This window comes from Perissodus microlepis, chromosome 12 (assembly GCF_051167445.1).
Source record: "Perissodus microlepis isolate ML-2025 ecotype Zambia chromosome 12, ASM5116744v1, whole genome shotgun sequence".
In the NCBI taxonomy this organism is placed as follows: Eukaryota; Metazoa; Chordata; class Actinopteri; order Cichliformes; family Cichlidae; genus Perissodus; species Perissodus microlepis.
In genome coordinates, this window is record NC_140472.1 from 12,701,641 (window position 1) to 12,720,878 (window position 19,238).

The 19,238-nt window shown below is 40.4% G+C and overlaps 2 protein-coding genes across 3 annotated transcripts; one reads left to right on the forward strand and one right to left on the reverse strand.

Annotated features, from left to right (window-relative positions):
- Positions 1–38: 38 nt before the first annotated feature.
- On the reverse strand, positions 39–9,657 carry cyp1d1 (cytochrome P450, family 1, subfamily D, polypeptide 1). Of its 2 annotated transcripts, XM_084946891.1 has the most exons (8): positions 9,560–9,657; positions 6,166–6,472; positions 5,469–6,074; positions 4,695–4,818; positions 4,495–4,584; positions 1,676–1,799; positions 1,498–1,584; positions 39–1,386 (listed from the first exon to the last, which is right to left on the reverse strand). In XM_084946891.1, the coding sequence occupies exons 2-8, from the start codon at positions 6,454–6,456 to the stop codon at positions 1,104–1,106; spliced, it is 1,605 nt and encodes a 534-aa protein (XP_084803017.1). In that variant the 5' UTR covers positions 6,457–6,472; positions 9,560–9,657; the 3' UTR covers positions 39–1,103. The 2 variants fall into 2 exon arrangements, with proteins under 2 accessions (XP_084803017.1, XP_084803019.1); XM_084946893.1 differs by lacking the exon at positions 9,560–9,657 and having other exon boundaries at positions 6,166–9,548.
- Positions 9,658–14,198: 4,541 nt separating this feature from the next.
- Positions 14,199–18,780, forward strand: LOC146375888 (aldehyde dehydrogenase 1A1-like). Its single transcript, XM_084946536.1, has 14 exons — positions 14,199–14,301; positions 15,045–15,205; positions 15,414–15,518; positions 15,757–15,897; positions 16,010–16,139; positions 16,280–16,341; positions 16,611–16,739; positions 16,871–16,984; positions 17,117–17,219; positions 17,578–17,762; positions 17,847–18,011; positions 18,113–18,270; positions 18,411–18,485; positions 18,656–18,780. Exons 1-14 carry the CDS (start codon positions 14,241–14,243, stop codon positions 18,726–18,728), a joined length of 1,662 nt encoding a protein of 553 aa, XP_084802662.1. The 5' UTR covers positions 14,199–14,240; the 3' UTR covers positions 18,729–18,780.
- The last annotated feature ends 458 nt before the right edge of the window (positions 18,781–19,238 follow it).

Sequence of the window (19,238 nt, forward strand, 5' to 3'; positions counted from 1 at the left end):
AACAATATTTATTATTTAATATGTATCCTTAGTTAATATTTATTATTAAAATAATTATTAAAAAATTAAAATAGGGTTAAAATGCTTGCATTCTACTTTACTTAATACATTTCCATAGCTTGGTTTTCTGTACTTAACATATCTATCTAGGTAGATAAGATTGTTTTTTTGTTTTTGTGTTTTGGAGGCATCCTCCTGAGCTAGTCCTCCTCTACTCACTTCAGGGTCAGCCTCATTGCCATCATCATCCATGAGTCACTCAGAACAGTGTGAAGGTACAGACAGAAAGCCAGTATACATTACCACACAAGCACGGGCACATTATTGTTTTCAGATTGCATGTTTTATACAAAGCCACTGTCTGCAGCTGTTTTGTGTGACTCAGTTTTACTCTTTCTATAATTACTATAGAAAGAGGCTAACTGTAGGCTGTATATGCTTTAAAAAAACAATTTCCAACATCAGCTCTACTTTTTCTTTCAAAAATAGTACAAAAGTTAACATTTTATGCATACATTATAAATAATAACTGCCTTAAACCTAGTGGTATTAGTGCTTTGAGATAATTTGAATATTTGTTAGTATGTTTGTAGTTTATATAGCACACTTTTTTTATGTGATATTATTTTACCTCAACATGACGTATAGAGGTCAGATATTTACAATAAGATTAAGTTATTCATCTTGTAATATTCAGGTGAAACAGTTCATTAAGAGCTATCAGCTGAAGTCTGTCCTTCATAGTTTCCAAAAGAAGGCACTCATCAAATGTTCACAAGCAAAAGTTTAACAACAGCTAAAAGTGTCTATTCTATTTCTATTTACAAAACTATTAATGAAGTCATTGTGGCTTACCCTGCTGCCAGTGGCACTCATCCTCATTCCTCCGTTTTAAACTGTGACCAGTCACTTAAGATATTAATGTAGCAGGCAGATGGACTGAATGCTGTAAAATGACCTCATGTTCACTTTGTGTATATTTATCTTTGTCTGTGCTTTGACCACATTTGCCAAACTGAGCACAAAATAGTAATAACTACAATTAATTTCCGCTGTGACATTCCAAAACATCTGCAAGATCATCATTTGAGTTTTCAGACGGTCTAAAATCTCTGGGAAATGGTAATCCTGTATGGACGTGGTTTCATAGTTAGACCAAAATCAGTGCTGAGATCCAGCTCCTGCCCTGGAACATTTTCAATACGTAGCCCATGAAGAAGCGTGGTAAGAAACACAAACATCTCCAAACGTGCAAATTCATCGCCAAGACAGCGTCTTTTTCCCATGCCGAAGATCTGGACCTTCTCTGTCAGCTCTTTGTTCAGGAGTCCACATTGATTCAAGAAACGCTGTGGACGAAATGTCTCAGGATCGCCCCAAAGATCACTGGGAAAGAATGAACATTTTAACAAATAAACAAAATGTTAAAAAATCCACACAGTTTAAAAGATAAAAAGAAAGAGACAAAGTAGATTTTTACTGCTTTCGGCTACTCACGTATCATGGTTGACTTGATATTGATTAATGAAGACGCATGTGTCTTTGGGAATGAAATACCCATTAAATGTGATGTCTCTCGTGGTGCTGGAGAGAAAAACAAAATCAGAGGAAAGTGTTAAAAAACAATCTACATGCTGAAAAACAAATTTACTGCTGTCAAAACTTTAGGTCTTACCAGTGTGGTATGGTAAAAGGGACATATGAAGCATGACGAAACACTTCATATATGAACGCTTCTGTGAAAGGCATCTTGGCCTTGTTGGAAAACCTGGGCAGCTGGAGTTTGCCGATATGCTCATCTTAAAAAAATAATGATAAATAATAAAACATAATCTGTATCTCATCTTTTGGGTCTAAAAAAATGTGACATAAGTTGTGATAAACTTGCAATTGTTTTACAGTGGGGCAAAAAAGTATTTAGTCAGCCACCGATTGTGCAAGTTCCCCCACCTAAAATGATGACAGAGGTCAGTAATTTGCACCAGAGGTACACTTCAACTGTGAGAGACAGAATGTGAAAAAAAAAATCCATGAATCCACATGGTAGGATTTGTAAAGAATTTATTCGTAAATCAGGGTGGAAAATAAGTATTTGGTCAATAACAAAAATACAACTCAATACTTTGTAACATAACCTTTGTTGGCAATAACAGAGGTCAAACGTTTACTATAGGTCTTTACCAGGTTTGCACACACAGTAGCTGGCATTTTGGCCCATTCCTCCATGCAGATCTTCTCGAGAGCAGTGATGTTTTGGGGCTGTCGCCGAGCAACACGGACTTTCAACTCCCGCCACAGATTTTCTATGGGGTTGAGGTCTGGAGACTGGCTAGGCCACTCCAGGACTTTCAAATGCTTCTTACGGAGCCACTCCTTTGTTGCCCGGGCGGTTTGTTTTGGATCATTGTCATGTTGGAAGATCCAGCCTCGTTTCATCTTCAAAGTTCTCACTGATGGAAGGAGGTTTTGGCTCAAAATCTCACGATACATGGCCCCATTCATTCTGTCCTTAACACGGATCAGTCGTCCTGTCCCCTTGGCAGAAAAACAGCCCCATAGCATGATGTTTCCACCCCCATGCTTCACAGTAGGTATGGTGTTCTTGGGATGCAACTCAGTATTCTTCTTCCTCCAAACACGACGAGTTGAGTTTATACCAAAAAGTTCTACTTTGGTTTCATCTGACCACATGACATTCTCCCAATCCTCTGCTGTATCATCCATGTGCTCTCTGGCAAACTTCAGACGGGCCTGGACATGCACTGGCTTCAGCAGCGGAACACGTCTGGCACTGCGGGATTTGATTCCCTGCCGTTGTAGTGTGTTACTGATGGTGGCCTTTGTTACTGTGGTCCCAGCTCTCTGCAGGTCATTCACCAGGTCCCCCCGTGTGGTTCTGGGATCTTTGCTCACCGTTCTCATGATCATTTTGACCCCACGGGATGAGATCTTGCGTGGAGCCCCAGATCGAGGGAGATTATCAGTGGTCTTGTATGTCTTCCATTTTCTGATGATTGCTCCCACAGTTGATTTTTTCACACCAAGCTGCTTGCCTATTGTAGATTCACTCTTCCCAGTCTGGTGCAGGTCTACAATACTTTTCCTGGTGTCCTTCGAAAGCTCTTTGGTCTTGGCCATGGCGGAGTTTGGAGTCTGACTGTTTGAGGCTGTGGACAGGTGTCTTTTATACAGATGATGAGTTCAAACAGGTGCCATTCATACAGGTAACGAGTGGGGGACAGAAAAGCTTCTTACAGAAGACGTTACAGGTCTGTGAGAGCCAGAGATTTTCCTTGTTTGAGGTGACCAAATACTTATTTTCCACCCTGATTTACGAATAAATTCTTTACAAATCCTACCATGTGGATTCATGGATTTTTTTTTCACATTCTGTCTCTCACAGTTGGAGTGTACCTCTGGTGCAAATTACTGACCTCTGTCATCATTTTAAGTGGGGGAACTTGCACAATCGGTGGCTGACTAAATACTTTTTTGCCCCACTGTACCATTATTTACATTTTTATTTTCATTTTTATTCTCTTATTCTAATATGTCATATTATTAATTTTCAATTAAAACTTAACATAAACTGATTTCCAGGCTGTGGTTTGCTTTCTTTCAGTTTGTAAAAACTTTAAGCACATGTGCATCATAAAAAATTACAATTTAAAAAATGCTGATCCTTTAGATTACTTTACAAATATTGCTCCACTAATAAGGCTTCCAGTACTGTAAACAACAGAATAAAAGCCTCTTAATTAAATGAAATGTAAGAGATGAAAAGGGGAATAATGTCAGACTATGTCTGTTCACTGCCTTGCGTGTCAGCGCCTTTGTGTCTCCCGGGAACTCTCTAACCCCTCTCCTGTTCTGATTCATCCTGCCTCCTCTAAGTTCTCTCTGTCTCTCTCTCGCTTCATCTCGCCCTCTGTGAAAATACGTGCCTCAGAACAGACAGCACCAGTTCTCTGAGCCCACTTCAAAAAGCGTCAGCAAATTGGACTGATCTTTTGTGAGTTTCTCTGGTCCGATTCTGTCTCTCCAGAAAGCGTGCTCCGGTTGGCCGTTGTTCAGTCTTTTTAATAAGGATTCTCCCAGATACTGCAGACATCACAGACGGCTGCATGCTCATGTATGGCCTGTGCATAGCTGCTAATGAGAGGTGCATTTCCACCCGTTTCTTGTAAACTGTGTGAATCCCATTTGTGGTGAATATTTTAATAGATAAGAACTACATTTACTACTGACTTATGCTCATCAGTGATGTGGGACTCAAAACGATTAAGGAGCAACCTCCTATTTTTAGTCTGTGAGAAACAGAATGATTATGAGTCCCTCATCAGAGCAGGAACAAGAGAGGACTTTCCTATTTAGCATACCCTGAATTCTCTGTAGGCTGTGTATTTGCCAGTTTCTAACAGTGGGTGACTTTGGTGAAGAACCGAGCACACTGTACAGCATATGAGTTTGTTTTATTGGAGCATAAGGCATCACCTATTTCCTGGTGTATTTTATCCTGGATGTCAGGAAACTTGATGAGGTACAACAGGCTCCACTGCAAACCAGCGATGATGGTGTCGAATCCTTTGGAAAACCACAAAAAAGGGGGGAAATTCACTATCACCATTAGGATTTATTACTGGCATAATACAAGCGTAAAAGCATCATAATGTGAAATTTGTAGTTTGCCTAACCTGCTCCAAAGATGTCTATGACAGTGTGAATGATCTGGTCGTTAGAGAGCATCGAAGTATCCTTGCTTTCTTCTCTTTCTTCACAAAGTGCAATTAGAGCGTCTGTAATGTCGCGGATACGGTTCTGCAAACACAGATAACTTTACTCTTTCCAACATCAAGCAGCTGTCACTGCTCAAATATAAAGTCATCTACTTTAACTGCCAGCTTGCTTTAGACCTTAAAAGTAATTAGGGAAGGGACAGTAATCAATTGTGGTAAGACGCGTGTCTTCCAGTAGAGTTGCTAATTCCTAATTAGAGTGCGTGCGAACATTTTATCCATCTCTGCACAAGAACAACAAAGGTCCATCACATGGAACTTGTTAGTTATTTTTTTGGCTACAGTTACGATCATAGCTACCAATGTATGAGTTCAATGTCATATTAAAGAGCCGGGATGCAAATTAGTGGCACAGCTCTAAAGAAAACAACACCAACAGACACATTATTTACAACATAAGGCTGTGGCGACATTTATTAAAGGTCACTGTGCAAAAGATCAGTTAAAGTTAAGATAATATAAAAAATATATAAATAAAATGCAATATTCACAAATCATTAAGAAGCCTAGTTGCTGATTATTATGAAACTGAAGTTTATGTCAGTAAGTCATGTGCAAAAATGAAATAAATAGAACTTAAGCAAACAGTGATTATATGGCACAGATTGTACTGTCATTTTTCCCCATTCAAACTAAATTCTTGCCTACATGTAAGTCTGCATACTTAATTACCATATCGAAGGTGTCAATGTGTTCCTCAATGTTCCGCTCCATGAATCTGTTCATCCTGCGAACGTACTGGACTATCTTTCTCAGAGATGGACTCGGAAAGTAGCGAAACACGGGGAAAAAATCAGCCAGGTTCCCCGCTGCAAAGAGCTTCAGGACCTCGTGGTTGACATCAACAATAGTGAGAAACTCCTTATCACTGTAGTCATACCGTTTCCCAAAACAAAGCGCACAAACGACATTTGCCACTGAGGTTACCAAGGTCGTCGCTGGGTCTATACCCTCCATTTCCTCTTTAGCAGCTTTTTCTCGAATCACCTGCACCATCCCTGCAGCCTCTGCACATATGTGCTCCTCTAAGAGGCAGGTGGCACCAAAACCCCTTGGCTCAGCCTGGGAGAAAGACCTGAGGGCATTCTTACACAGCTTCTTATGGAGCAGCCACACAGGCCCGTAGTTCTCATTGAAAGTCATGCTGGTCCCATTGGCTATAGCAGAGAAGATGAAAAGGTTAGGTCGCCCCGCAAAAGCTTCCCCGTGTCGAACCAGAGCCTGCCTGATGGTGTTGTACCCACTCAGAACGACAACAGTCAAAGAGCCAAGGCGGAGCTGGATTCATGACACAAACAAATAAATTAACTCATGCTCACTCTGTTGATCTGAAACTAATAATACAAAAACTATATATAACTATATGTACCTTGAAGATGTCTCCATACTGAAGCCTCAACCCAGTTAGAGAGAGATGAATCTGATCCCCGACCTGGAGCAGATTCCCGACAAGGGGCCACGGTTTGGGGCCAGGAGGTGGGGGGTATTTTGTGTGGTCCAGCTGGGAGTCAAGATGGAAGTGGAAGAAGGATCTCTTACTCTTTCGACCCCAGATAACCATCAGGAGGAGAGTTAAAAGACAGAGTGCAACAGTTACACTAGATAGAGAGCCAAAAGAGTTCTCCTTGATTGGTAGAATCCCAAACAGCAGCGGCCTCATGTTGTAAGTAGAAATACTGAGAGATAAGAGAGAGAAAGGTGAAAGTGAAGAAACAAAACAAAACAAAAAGAAAAACAGATTTATCCTTGAAAGGGAGAAAACAGATCCTCGTTAAAAGAAAAGAAAATGTGCCTCATACTGTGTCCTGTAAAAACCAAACAAGGAAAGAATATTAAAAAATAAAGAAATGATAAGAAAGGCATACAGTAAGATAAACTCACCATACAGTGCCCTCGGAAACTTGGCAGAGAAAAAGATTTTACAGCTCAATTTAGACAGCAGAGAGCAGACACCAAAATATTAGGTAGTCAGAGGTTTGAGGTCTGACCCTTGGGAACTTGTGATGAGAGTGGCTTGCATTACGGGATGTCCCATGCAGCAACAGCAGCCAGGCCCCCTGCAGAGGGAGCTGCTGCCCATTCACAAAAGAGAGGCACACATAGTGAGAAACTTGGCTCAGGGTTTTGGATGACTCCGACTGAGCCAGCCAGAGGACTGCATCAGCCAATTTATCCACAGACTGGAACCTTACACAGCATGGGCTCCTCCTCGCCAGTTCTTACCTTGACTAGCAAAGGTAAATTGTAAATGGTTTTTATATAGTGCATTTCCTACTCCACTGGAGCAACCAAAGCACTTCATACATGGAGACTGTGTGATGCAGTGCAAAGGCTAAAAATGTTTTTCAAACTCATTATGTGGTATTATTACCAGCTTCCTGGCCCTGACCACCAGAGATGCTTTTAAATAAAAACTTAACACTTATAGAAACAATGTTAGTTGTTAGTTGGATGATTTGTTTATAATTTAATACTGCACTGCCTCTTCAGCTAAAATCTGACTACTTATGTCTTCGCTGTGCATGATTCAGTTCTCTCTTGATGTTTTAGGCTGTAGACTGGAAAATAAACTGCCAGACTGCCCCACTGCCTGTGGACCGATTATCTAGACATAACAGGATTTCATCATCACCAAGGAGCCACCAGGTTGAGGATCACTGCTCTTCAGAACCAGTAGTATCAGAGTGAAATGAAATGTATGGAGTGTATTAGGAAATCCATGTGCAACTGCATGTATTCCAATCCTCTGTCGAAGAAACAAGACGCGGTGTAATGGGTGATTGCCCTGAAAGCAAAGAGATGGATTTCAACCCTGCCAAAAGGATCCGATACCTGACAGTTCTTCATTCACTTATAAGTGGAGAAAATGTGAGATTTAGGCTACCCTGCATGTTCCTGTCTGATAGGCAGGAAATGAAGACTGCAACACAGCAGCATTGAGCGAAACAGCTTAACAATGGGAAATGACTGTGTCCCACCCTGCCTGTTTATGTGCTGCCTGGTCAGAACATGCTGGACCACCCAAAAAAAACTATTTTGAGCTAGGAAAGTATTTAGCAACTCCAAATGGCTTCCAGAAGTCTAGCCCTCCCCACTCACTGCCACACCATCATACAGGCGCTTCAGCCTTCAATCCAGTCAGTCCCCATACAGTCCAGTGTAAAAATGTTAACTTTATATCATTAAAAAGCTTGTTTACAGTCTAGTGCAAAAAAATGGTTTGGGCCTCTATGGATAGTTTCCCCCTTCATAATAACAATCCACTGTGTACTCAAGCCATAGTGGATACGCTATGGCTTAACGTTATAGACATAAGTGACAGATTTCCCAACACAGGAAGCTGCAGCTAGTCGCTACATGCCAGTCCTAATCTCTGCTAATTTGAATCACTGAAATGGACCACATGTTTGAGCTGCCAGTTTCTTTTCAACGATTTTGATTTAAAGTAGTGCATAGCACACAATAAATACCGGATATGTGGGTCTCTGTATTTTATTCAGCCTGCTAAGTTTGCTGATAACACCAATTCCTGGTTAAATTCCCTCTAAATGTTGAGGAAAGCCACTTCAGTGTTCCCTTTATTACTTTCTCTCACATAGGATACACTGGACCATCATTTCTTGTCTCACGATATAAAGAAAAAAAGCAGCCGACCATTAACAAAAACAAATGACGAACACAACTGACGACAAGTGACGTCACACATCAGAAACTACTGCTTTTCCATCTTTGCCATAATTTTGTATGTTTTAACCTTTTAAAATGCGTTAAACTAATGGCTGATGCCTAAACACAACACTGCTTTATTCAAATCTACTTTTTATGAAGCTGTAAAACAATTTGCAACTTTGGGAAAGCGCCTTAGAAAAGGGTGTTCATATTTAAGTAGATTTCATAATTCAGTTCAAAACAATTTCTTTTTTTATATATATATATATATAGCACCAAAATCCCAAAATCTCAAAGCAGTTTATTATTTAAAGTTAAAGACCCCACAATAATGGAGAGAAACCCCGAACCTGAACATAGAACAACACAGTGGCAAAGAATCTAAAACAAGCTTTTTTTTTTCTTTCTTTTTCTGTTTTTTAATTACTATTGTTTCCATAAGGAATGGGTGACGGCACAGTGGCTACGTCCATGTTTTATATAGACTCAGTGGAGCCACTAATAATTGCCATCCACTTCTTGAAAGGACAAGAAGCACAGTGTCGGTGAGAGCAGACTGCTGGAGGCCACTGCGGGGATAGTTTAGGCTCTCGTAAATTAAATTAGCTCCTCGTTGAAATTGAGAAACTCAGTGACGAACAGCGACCAACCTCTGCTGGGAGTTATTCATTTATTTATTTACTTATTCCTGAAAATTCACTCAGAAGCCCGGGGCTTGATTATGTGACATCAGTACTTCTATCAAAGCCGGAGCGTCCTGATAGGCTACAGAGTGGACGCCCCTCTCTGGGAGGGGAGCTTTGGAGCACTCTGTGAAGGTGCTTGTTGGTGGTCACAGGGCGGAAAGTACGTACAGGCTACCCTCAAATGTAAGCTTGACTGTGGTGCGCATACGCATATATAGCTAACGACCTTACGCATCTTTGAGAGCGGTTGCTATTAACCGGTCTCTGCGTTCAGAAGCTGCAAGGGTGTTTGAGCATTTTGAATCTATACGTTCACATTTCTTTTATATCCTCAGGTCCAAAATTGGACAAGGCCCACCCTTCTCCCCCCTGTACTTCTTGGAAGCAATCAATAACGGCTGTACCAACCTTTATTTGTCTCCGATGCACGGGCCACCGGGACTGCTCTCGCTCTGCAGTTTATTTACAGTGTTTCCTCAAGCAGCTGCTGCAGATTTACTCAGAGAAGCGTCCCCCTCCTCATCTCTCAGTTTGTACATCCTACTTTCCTTTGCGTTTTAATACCTCCCACAATAGATACAGGCCGAGGAGCTGACGAAGAGGCTTGCAGTGAAAGGAGTGGGGGGTAACAGATATTTTGCTTAAAGTATAAGAATTATGGTTTGCTATAACCGCCTGCTACTGAATTTGATGACCTCAGATGTCAGATAAATATAACAGTTTGACGAAATACAAAACTGATATGATCAGACAGCTGAACATTGAACACAGCTGAACTAAAATAATCTACAAACATAAAGGATCTTAAGATTTGTTGATCCTGTTAATCTTTTCTGCAAAGTATGCATTACAGCTCCCCTACCTCCACTCTCCCCCTCCACTGTCCTCCAGATACATTTTAGTAACGGACCTGCTGGTGCACTTAGATTGATTTCCAGGTTACAGGCAGGAGGATGGATGGCACAAAATTGTAAAATCCCACTAATAAGATGGATAAGCTGCATCACTCATCAGTTATACTCGTTTATTTTTCTCCTTCCCTTTCACAAAGGATAGTCCAGTTCTGTTGATGAAGGAAGTAATAAAGGAGGTGCTGGAGCAGCTTTTTGAGAATTTGAACAGCTGCAGAAGCTTCCAGGTTACTACGCAAAGGTGACTGAACACAAGCAAGAGAAGTGAGTCCGAAGTTCTGCTAAAATGAAATGACCTTGTTTGACCTGGAACCACAACTGATGGGAATGTCCCTTGTCTTTCCTGTTCTTTTTGATTTTATTATATACCATTTCTTGACGCAACACTCCCAGGGATGTGTGTCTCTACCCAAGGTCTCAGATCTTTTTTGAGTTAGGCAAATGCAGGATGCTTTCTTTAATGTATGCAACATTATCATTTACCCAGTGACCTTGAACCACCTTTGTTTGGGCACTGAAGCGACAAAACCTGAACAGTTGCTGCAGTTACCTAAGAAATATTTAATACACATTCTCTCCAGAGGTCTGGAGGTGAGTGAGCCAACTAGTTTCTCTGACTGAGAGATTGGTTCCTGTCTCACAAGAGAGCAGCGTCATCTCCCCAGTGGCAGATGACACTGCCCTCTTGAGGGAAAATAATCTTACTCCAGGACAACAAAAAGTTTTTTTCAGTGGCAGAAGCAAGCTTCAATAAAACATACAGTGCTGTGCACACCTTGTGCTAGATAAGCTGCCATGGATGGCTCCAGAGTCAGTAAATTAATCAAGCCAGACTTTTCAGTGGTGTCATGTCCAAGTACTATCCACCATCCAGAAAGCTTATAAACTGTAACAAAAAAAAAGCTAACTTTAAGCTGGTAGACAACAAAGCTAACTAGCGCTCACAAGCCCGACTTAGCTGAGGTGTTCTTGATGAGGGGAAGACCTTAAAACATGGGAACAGATTGTGAAGGTCATGTGCTGGCGTGGACTCACATGTAAGAACGTATTTGCATAGCACATTTTTACACAAAAACTACAGAATTCTTTATAACAAAATACCAGAGAATAGAAACAAAGGTTAACCAAATGCAAGTGTAAAAAGATGAGGTTTTAGCTGTTTTATGAAGGCGATCACTGAGTCCACAGATTTCAAGTTCAGTAATTCATTGTTCACTTGCTCTGACAAGCAAACAATGAATTACAATATTTTATACATGATGAAATAAATGCATGAATAACAGTTTCCAGTTCAGAGTGTGACACAGTGAGACTTTACTTGGAAATATTTCTTAAGTAATACAAGCAAGCGATTTGACATGAACGTCCAACATGCAAAGGTTACGCCAAGGTTGTCATGGCCCTGAGTCTGTGGACTCAGTGGTTTTGATTATTATCTTATGTTTCAGGTTAATTCTTGTTAAGATTTTCTTGTTCTTATGGTTTGGTTTCTGTTTTGTATTCTGAGCTCCTCCTGTTCTGTGTCTCTGTGCCTGCCCTGGTCCTACGTCTCTGTGTTCCCTCCCTGTTGCCATGTCCGTGTCATGTCACGTGCCATCCCGTGTTTCGCACTGTGTGTTATCCTGCATATCATTCTGCGTGACTTTCCGCATTTTCTTCTGCGAGTCATGGTTTCAGGTTTGTTTAGTACGTTTTTCCCAGTTTAGGTTTATCTTAGTTTCTGTTGTTCCCATGTCCACGCAGTCTGTATTCTCACCATTTTGAAAATAAAGTTCACTCACATCAAAGCCAGTGCCTAGCTTTTGGGTCTCTCGTTCACCACTCCACATGTCTGCCGCTGCAACCGTGACAAAAGTTCCAGAGAGAAGATTTAGCAAATGTGGCACAAGGACCGAGTTTCCATTATCTTAGACTTAAATCTGTCAGGGGACAAATAAGGACTTCTGCTTTTTCTTCGTTAAGTTGGAGCACTGATGTAGGATCTGTAGCTAAGAATTATCTTGGGACCTAAAAGAGATATATAACTGAATGTCATCTGAATGTAGCAGTGATTAAAAAAAATGTCCTCAAAGATGTTCAAAACGTGCTGAAGAGCCATCAGATATAACAGAAAAGGCCCTAAAACAGAACCTTGTGGCACGCTATAGGTAATAGAAATAGAAGACATGTACTTCGCTGTGTTTATGTCATCACTAGTCATCTGCATTATTAAAGGAGTGAGAAGTGTCTTCACCTAGGCCATGTGGGGGTTGCAATATCCCATACTACATGTGTTGTTTTTATACACTGACGTGAGCAGTAAAACCTTTGAAGTGCAAATTCCAGACTTTTACTGAGAATGAATTATGACACTATGTGATCTGCCTGCACTGGACCCCTGGTATGAACAATGTAATTTCTGTAATGTGTCACAAGGGAGCGCTCTCCATCTGATTGTCCAGTGACATGCATTCCCAAATCATTGCTGCTTACGACATGTAGCTGCATATATTTAGGCTGTGAATTAAATCATTAGTGCTTCATGTTGGGAATATTTACTAATCCTAAGAGAATGACATATTCACCTGATTTCAGAACAATGCAGTAAATTACAAACACAAGTCTTTGCATTCCTCTACCTCTCATTTTTTTCATTTTTACTCCTCTTTCTAATAAATTCGACAAATAAATAGCCCTAACGGGCTCTGAGGCCGACCGACAGCTCCTTTGACCTGGTGATCCACATCCTGTGTAGACAGAGGCAGTCCAGTTTTGTCCTTAACTCTGGTAGACACATATTGACTCTCTGGATGGTAGAATTTCTATGAAGCAATTGTGCTGCATATGTTCGAACATTAAAACAAGGCCAGAGTTACAGATCTAATACTCCATTCAAAACGTCTGAGTTTGTGTACATGCTCAATGTATAGCTAACCTACGCAGACCCCACCTGACACTAGGATCAGTGTGTTGATCAACATTGACTATGTGCTTCCCTAATGAGGAACAAACCCTTTGGAGATAAGTAGACCAACAGAATCTAGGTTACTTATTTACAGTGTGCTGTATTTCCAGTCCAAACTCTTTCATAGAAAAAGGCTTCAAGTCAAGTGTGTGACAAATAAGAGGTGAACGCATTAGTATGGGAGGATGGTTTTCACTATGTTTTCAACACTAGATGCAGCTCTACAAATCTTCTCTTTGTTTAATGAGGGTTAAATCAGGTTGTGTTGTCAAAGGGGATAATTCTCAAAAGGATGTGTGTATATCGAGACAGAAAATGGGCACACCAGACAAAATTATGTGATCACATTGTTCCTGGGAGACAGTGAAGCAGCAGGAGGCCCCTTATCAAAGCAAACATCTTCCCAATTATGCTTGTTGACTTGGAGGTGGGTCTAACCAGGCAACTGGGCTGAACTGATTCATAGAAGACAGAAGTAATACTGATGGCAAATTCAAGATTTTCAAGATTTTAGGGCTTGGTTCTTCCTCTTCAACATCTAAAAGTTTATTGTATTGTAAAATTATCTTGGTAAATGTTTAGAAGTGTGCTTAAATAAGGCGATTTTGAAATGGAAAATTTATGCACAGAAAGATTTAACAAAGATTTAACAAGGTAAGATAACATAATAATCTTAGCTTGGCAGAAAAATGTAACTCAGGGGTGTTAAAATTATCCACAGAGTCCCTTTATATTACCACCAATCAGTATTCTGATATAGATGGTGCTAATTATTTATTTATTATTTATTGCCAGTGTACTAGAAGCTTTCTAACTGAGTAAAATATTAATAAGCAGTAATAGTAAATCTGCAGGATTCAAATTGCAGTGAAGGAATAAAAATAGTGAAGTAGAAGAATTACTTAAAACACTGTCAAGTTGATAAATTCCTGCTGATTACAAAAATGGCTAATAATTAAAAATGTGTCTAACCATACTGTACTTCCATTGTCACGTCAGATGATTAGTGAGCTTGCCGCCTCCCGGGACACATGAGGTAAACTGAGATTGGGTCCATCTTAATGGTTATTTGCACGTGCAGGCAGACCCTCAAATGACCCAGGAGAAATTCTTCTGTGACAGCGCGCAATCCTGCACATTTCTGCTTTCTGACGCTGAGAGCTGAAAGTATATAAAGAAGCTCGGAGACTCTCCGGTCAGCTGACGCCGAGAGGAAGGAGAGAGCAGCTGCAACATGCCTGTGATCGGAGTGGGAATACACCAGTCGGGGGGAACTGCTTCAGCATCACCCACAGGTAGCACAATTTTTTATGTTTACGTAATGTAATTCCACAACCATTTTCTAATGTTTGTTGAAAGACCAGATAAAAGTGTTTTTATAATAATAATAATAATAATAATTATTATTATTATTATTATTATATTATTATTATTGTGACAGACATAAATGTTCAAAAGTAATAGCCTTAATTTGCCAGATTTAAAAGTTTATAAGTGCTATATCGACTCATAGTTATGTATACATAATCTATTGTCAGGCTTCTCTATAAAATTATACAAGTGATATAGTAACATATTCAAACTGTCTTTTATCTGACACAGAAATCCACGATGCCCTAATTAAACTTGTTTCTTCCATATGAGCCCATGCATGATCAGGTTTTTCAGCAATTACAGTGAAATGCACCTCTGCTCATATTTTGCCCTGGCACAGCACGAGATGTTCTCAGATTCTCTCAGTTTAATTAAGGTCTAGTCCATTCTTCTGAGCCAGCAAACCATGTCAGTGCATGGTCATGACCCTTGACCGTCCAGTTTAAAAAAGCTGACAATGCCAATAACTAATTTGGCACAGTTTCTATTTACTCCACTGGGTTGGGATAGCATCGTGTGCACAGGGTTACTATCCTCACTCAGTGACCCAAATGTTAGCTTTCGCAATCACGTGTGTGTGTATGTATCTGTGTATTCACACACCTAATCAGACAAAGAGACTTGAACAACATTGTGTTCCATTTCTGTTTTTTGTTTTTTTCAGAAAGAAAAAATTACAGCTTGAGCTCCCAGCCAGCCAATGGTTATGAACATCAGTCTGGCAATGGGTTCAACCACCAGGACCACAATTCCCAGAATGCAGATGGATTGGAGACAAATGCACTGCCCACTCCAATTGCTAACCCCCAAATTGTTTACACTAAGGTAAGCCGCAAGCCAAGAAGTAAAGCATATTTATAAGATGAAATAATTTGAATATAGGAAATATTTACCAGTCCTTTATCAGTTAGGATGCAGTAATTACCTGGAACAGCATTCAGAGATGATACCCTACACTGTGTGCTTATCACTGTAAAGTCAAAGAGTGAGGGGGATATATCACACAATCTTTGTCTCTATCTTTCACCATCAGGTGTTCATCGGTAACGAGTGGCATGAGTCATGCAGTGGCAGAAAGATTCCTGTGTATAATCCCACCACCGAGAAGCTGCTGTGTGAAGTGGAGGAGGCCGACTCAGTGAGTATTTTACACGTCGCTAGTAAGTTAGATGTGCTTTTTTAAAGCTTTACAAGAAAAACTTTTGAATGTTTATGGAGCATTATTATGACTTACATTGTGAGCACTTTTTTGTACAACGTCTAATGTGTGTGCTGTGTAGATTGGGAATCTCCTTAAAGCAAATTTTTCAAGTAAACACATAAACTTGATCTGGCGTGATTGTGGTGGAAACCTCCTTAACTTGTGCTAATAACAGGACGATGTAGACAAAGCAGTGAGGAGTGCTAGAGCTGCTTTCCAGATGGGATCACCGTGGAGATCCATGGATGCCTCAGACCGAGGCCATTTACTTAACAGACTTGCCGACTTGGTGGAGCGAGACCGGCTCTTGCTAGCGGTGAGAAACACACATACACGTACCTGAAGTAAATCATCAGTAAATGTTGCTCCACAAAACATCACGACTGGATTATTATGACGCTATGTGTGCTTTTTTTCTTGTTTTCCAGACACTAGAAGCTCTAAACTGTGGCAAAGTTTTCCTCGTGGCATATTTTGTAGATCTGATGGCTACAATCAAGACCTTGAGATATTACAGCGGCTGGGCAGACAAGATTCACGGAAAAACCATCCCCGTAGGTGAGTTAAATTCATTTTTTTGATTTAGATCAGAGGTTACACGTGTTTCCATATTTGAAACCATCAGCACAACAAAATCTGGATGCATTCAGTGCTATAATAAATGAACTGTGTGTGTTTTTTCTTTTTTTGTTTTTTAGATGGAGAATATTTTACCTACACACGGCATGAGCCCATTGGAGTATGTGGTCAGATTATTCCTGTAAGTGAAATAAACACTAAAGGATGGCAAACATTCAACTTTTATGTTACCAAGTTTTTGTGTTTTTTCAGTGTTTACATTCAGCCAGCTGTGAGTAAAGTAATGGTCCTGAATGTGGTGAAAAAATGTTTTAACCTGTTTTTTAGTTGAACCTGAGATAATTTGTTGATTGGTTCTGATTGTGTCACATTCATTATCACATAAATCTTTTAAACCAAAAAGTCTTATGAAGCGAAAACTGAAAATTGAGTTTGCACTTTGGCATTTAGTGGAACTTCCCGCTGATGATGTTCGTGTGGAAGATTGCTCCTGCTCTGTGCTGTGGGAACACTGTAGTCATCAAGCCAGCTGAACAGACCCCTTTATCAGCTCTGCATATGGCTGCACTCATCAAAGAGGTAGTTAGATTCAAATTACTAATCACCCACAACAATTATATGCAATTATATAAGTGCAAAAACTGGCGCAAGTCTATTTCTTACTTAAAGAAGATGACTGAGTGGCTCTCTTTTCAACTCTCTGTGTTCAGGCTGGGTTTCCTCCTGGAGTGGTTAATGTGTTGCCTGGTTATGGTCAGACAGCAGGCTGTGCCATTTCTCACCACATGGATATAGACAAAGTAGCCTTTACCGGATCTACTGCTGTTAGTATAAATCTCAGCACAGTGTGTCTGTGTGAACAGCTTGCTCTCTTCTGGTTTTGTGCATTTCACTCATGTACAAATGAACTCCTTTACTGTAACCATGCGGCTCACATGGTTGTCACTGGTTGCCAGGTTGGAAAACTCATCCAGAAGGCTGCAGGTGAAAGCAACCTGAAGAGAGTCACACTGGAACTTGGTGGAAAAAATCCCAATATTGTCTTTGCAGACTGTGACTGTGAGTGGGACCTTTTTTTCACTTGATTACGTCACATTTCTCTCTTTAAATGTCATATTCTTTTATACCTTTACCATGTCTAACCATTTCTGAATTGAACAAATAAAGTGCAGCACCATATTAAGTCACACTTGTGATGTATAAATCTTTCTTTTAGATTTGATATCTTTATATGATATATCTTGTAGTAGCATTATCTTACTGTAGTGGTTTTCCCTAACAAGTGAATGATCCCTTGTTTGAACCTGGGAGTAGAAGAATCCCTTTGGGGTCGTGTCACGAAGGGCATCTGTTGTTAAAAAGAAATCTGCCAACTACCAGCAGTTAAAGGTGGCTTTTCTGTGTATATGTCTTGCAGTAGAGTACGCAGTGGAGCAGGCACACAGTGGTCTGTTCTTCAATCAGGGCCAGTGCTGTCTGGCAGGATCCAGGGTGTTTGTAGAGGAACCAATCTACGAGGAATTTGTCCGCCGCAGTGTAGAGAAAGCCAGATCCAAAGTCCTGGGAAACCCACTCTTGCCAGGCGTGGACCAGGGACCACAGGTATACTGTGGCCTGAATACTGTTACACCAACTAACAAGTCAGACAGGTCAGAATAATATGAGCTTTGTTTATTTTTTCCTCAGATCGACCAGAAGCAGTTTAATAAGATAATGGAGCTAATAGAAAGCGGGAAGAGAGAAGGTGCAACTCTGGAGTGCGGTGGCTCTCCAGGGGGTCAGCAGGGACTTTTCATCCAACCCACCGTGTTCTCAAATGTCAGAGACCATATGCGTATCGCTAAAGAAGAGGTACTCACACCCCCAACGGTGGAGCACATATTAAAATACATGGTCTAATTCTACTGCTCATTTTTTTCCTTTTGTAAGATTTCTCTACCATCCTCTTGCAGATATTTGGCCCAGTGCAGCAGATTATGTGTTTCCGCAGCAGAAGTGAAGTCATCGAGAGAGCCAATGCCACACAATACGGGTTGGCAGCAGGAGTCTTCACTAATGACATCAACAAAGCCCTTACAGTCTCCTCTGCTCTGCAAGCCGGCATGGTCTGGTATGGATCACATCCTTTGCACAGGGCATGATAACTGAAGCCTCTCTTAAAGTCCCATTAGACTTTGGAATAGTGCAGCTACTACTATTGTATGCCTGTTTTTAAGGAATAAGGTGAAACTAATGCTGCTTTAATTCTAGGGTGAACTGCTACAATGCCATGAGTATTCAGTGTCCATTTGGTGGCTTCAAGATGTCTGGGAATGGGAGAGAACTGTGAGTGTTGCCATTTTGAAATCTAAGGAAATTAACCTTTACATTTGCTGCATTAATGTCCATCAAACAACTACGTAATCGTTGCTTTGAGACTTTGTAACAATGCACTGCAACTTGACTAGTAAACTCTTTCTCTTTTTAATTAGTAGTGCTTGTTTTTCTTATTTCAGGGGGGAATATGCACTGCAGGAGTACACTGAAATCAAGGCAGTCACAATCAGAATATCACAGAAGAGCTCATGATACTGCCAGTCTACATTTCTCCCGTTTAAACCATCAGCCAGAGTCAGATCATTAGATCATGCTGCACCTGCATGTTTTGTAGCCACTTTGTGAATATTTATTCCATTTTCTGCACAGACTTTCTTTATTTTTGTCATATACCACCAGGGTTACATGACTTTTATCTATGGTGGTCCTCCAGTGTACAGGTTTGTAAACAGATTGTTCTTTGAAGTGTTGCCTCTCGTGTGTTTGATAGTTTAGTTACACCGTAAATGGCAATTTTTCATAAATAGAACATTTTAATAGATGTCATGCAAAAAATTAGAAAGTCACTTTAAAAACTATGTACAGGGATTTCCACATGAAATCAGTCGTCTGTATAGATAAGCAGTAAACTGTAGACTGATTCCACTGTAGTAAACAGGAAAAAAAGCCGAGTTCTTGGTAGAAGTTGCTGAGACATAGAGTTTGTTGACATTTTTGCAGTTGTAATACTACTGACACAGATAACACACCATTTCTGTATCT

Bases quoted from the DNA above. Each gene is read 5' to 3' on its own strand.
- cyp1d1 (XM_084946891.1), bottom strand. From the start codon at position 6,456: ATGAGGCCGCTGCTGTTTGGGATTCTACCAATCAAGGAGAACTCTTTT. The intron at 6,075-6,165 runs GTACATATAGTT...TCATGAATCCAG, and splicing joins AGTATGGAGACATCTTCAAG to CTCCGCCTTGGCTCTTTGAC. The intron at 4,819-5,468 runs GTAATTAAGTAT...CTGTGTTTGCAG, and splicing joins ACATTGACACCTTCGATATG to AACCGTATCCGCGACATTAC.
- LOC146375888 (XM_084946536.1), top strand. From the start codon at position 14,241: ATGCCTGTGATCGGAGTGGGAATACACCAGTCGGGGGGAACTGCTTCA. The intron at 16,140-16,279 runs GTGAGTTAAATT...TTTGTTTTTTAG, and splicing joins CGGAAAAACCATCCCCGTAG to ATGGAGAATATTTTACCTAC. The intron at 16,740-16,870 runs GTAGTTAGATTC...CTCTGTGTTCAG, and splicing joins TGGCTGCACTCATCAAAGAG to GCTGGGTTTCCTCCTGGAGT.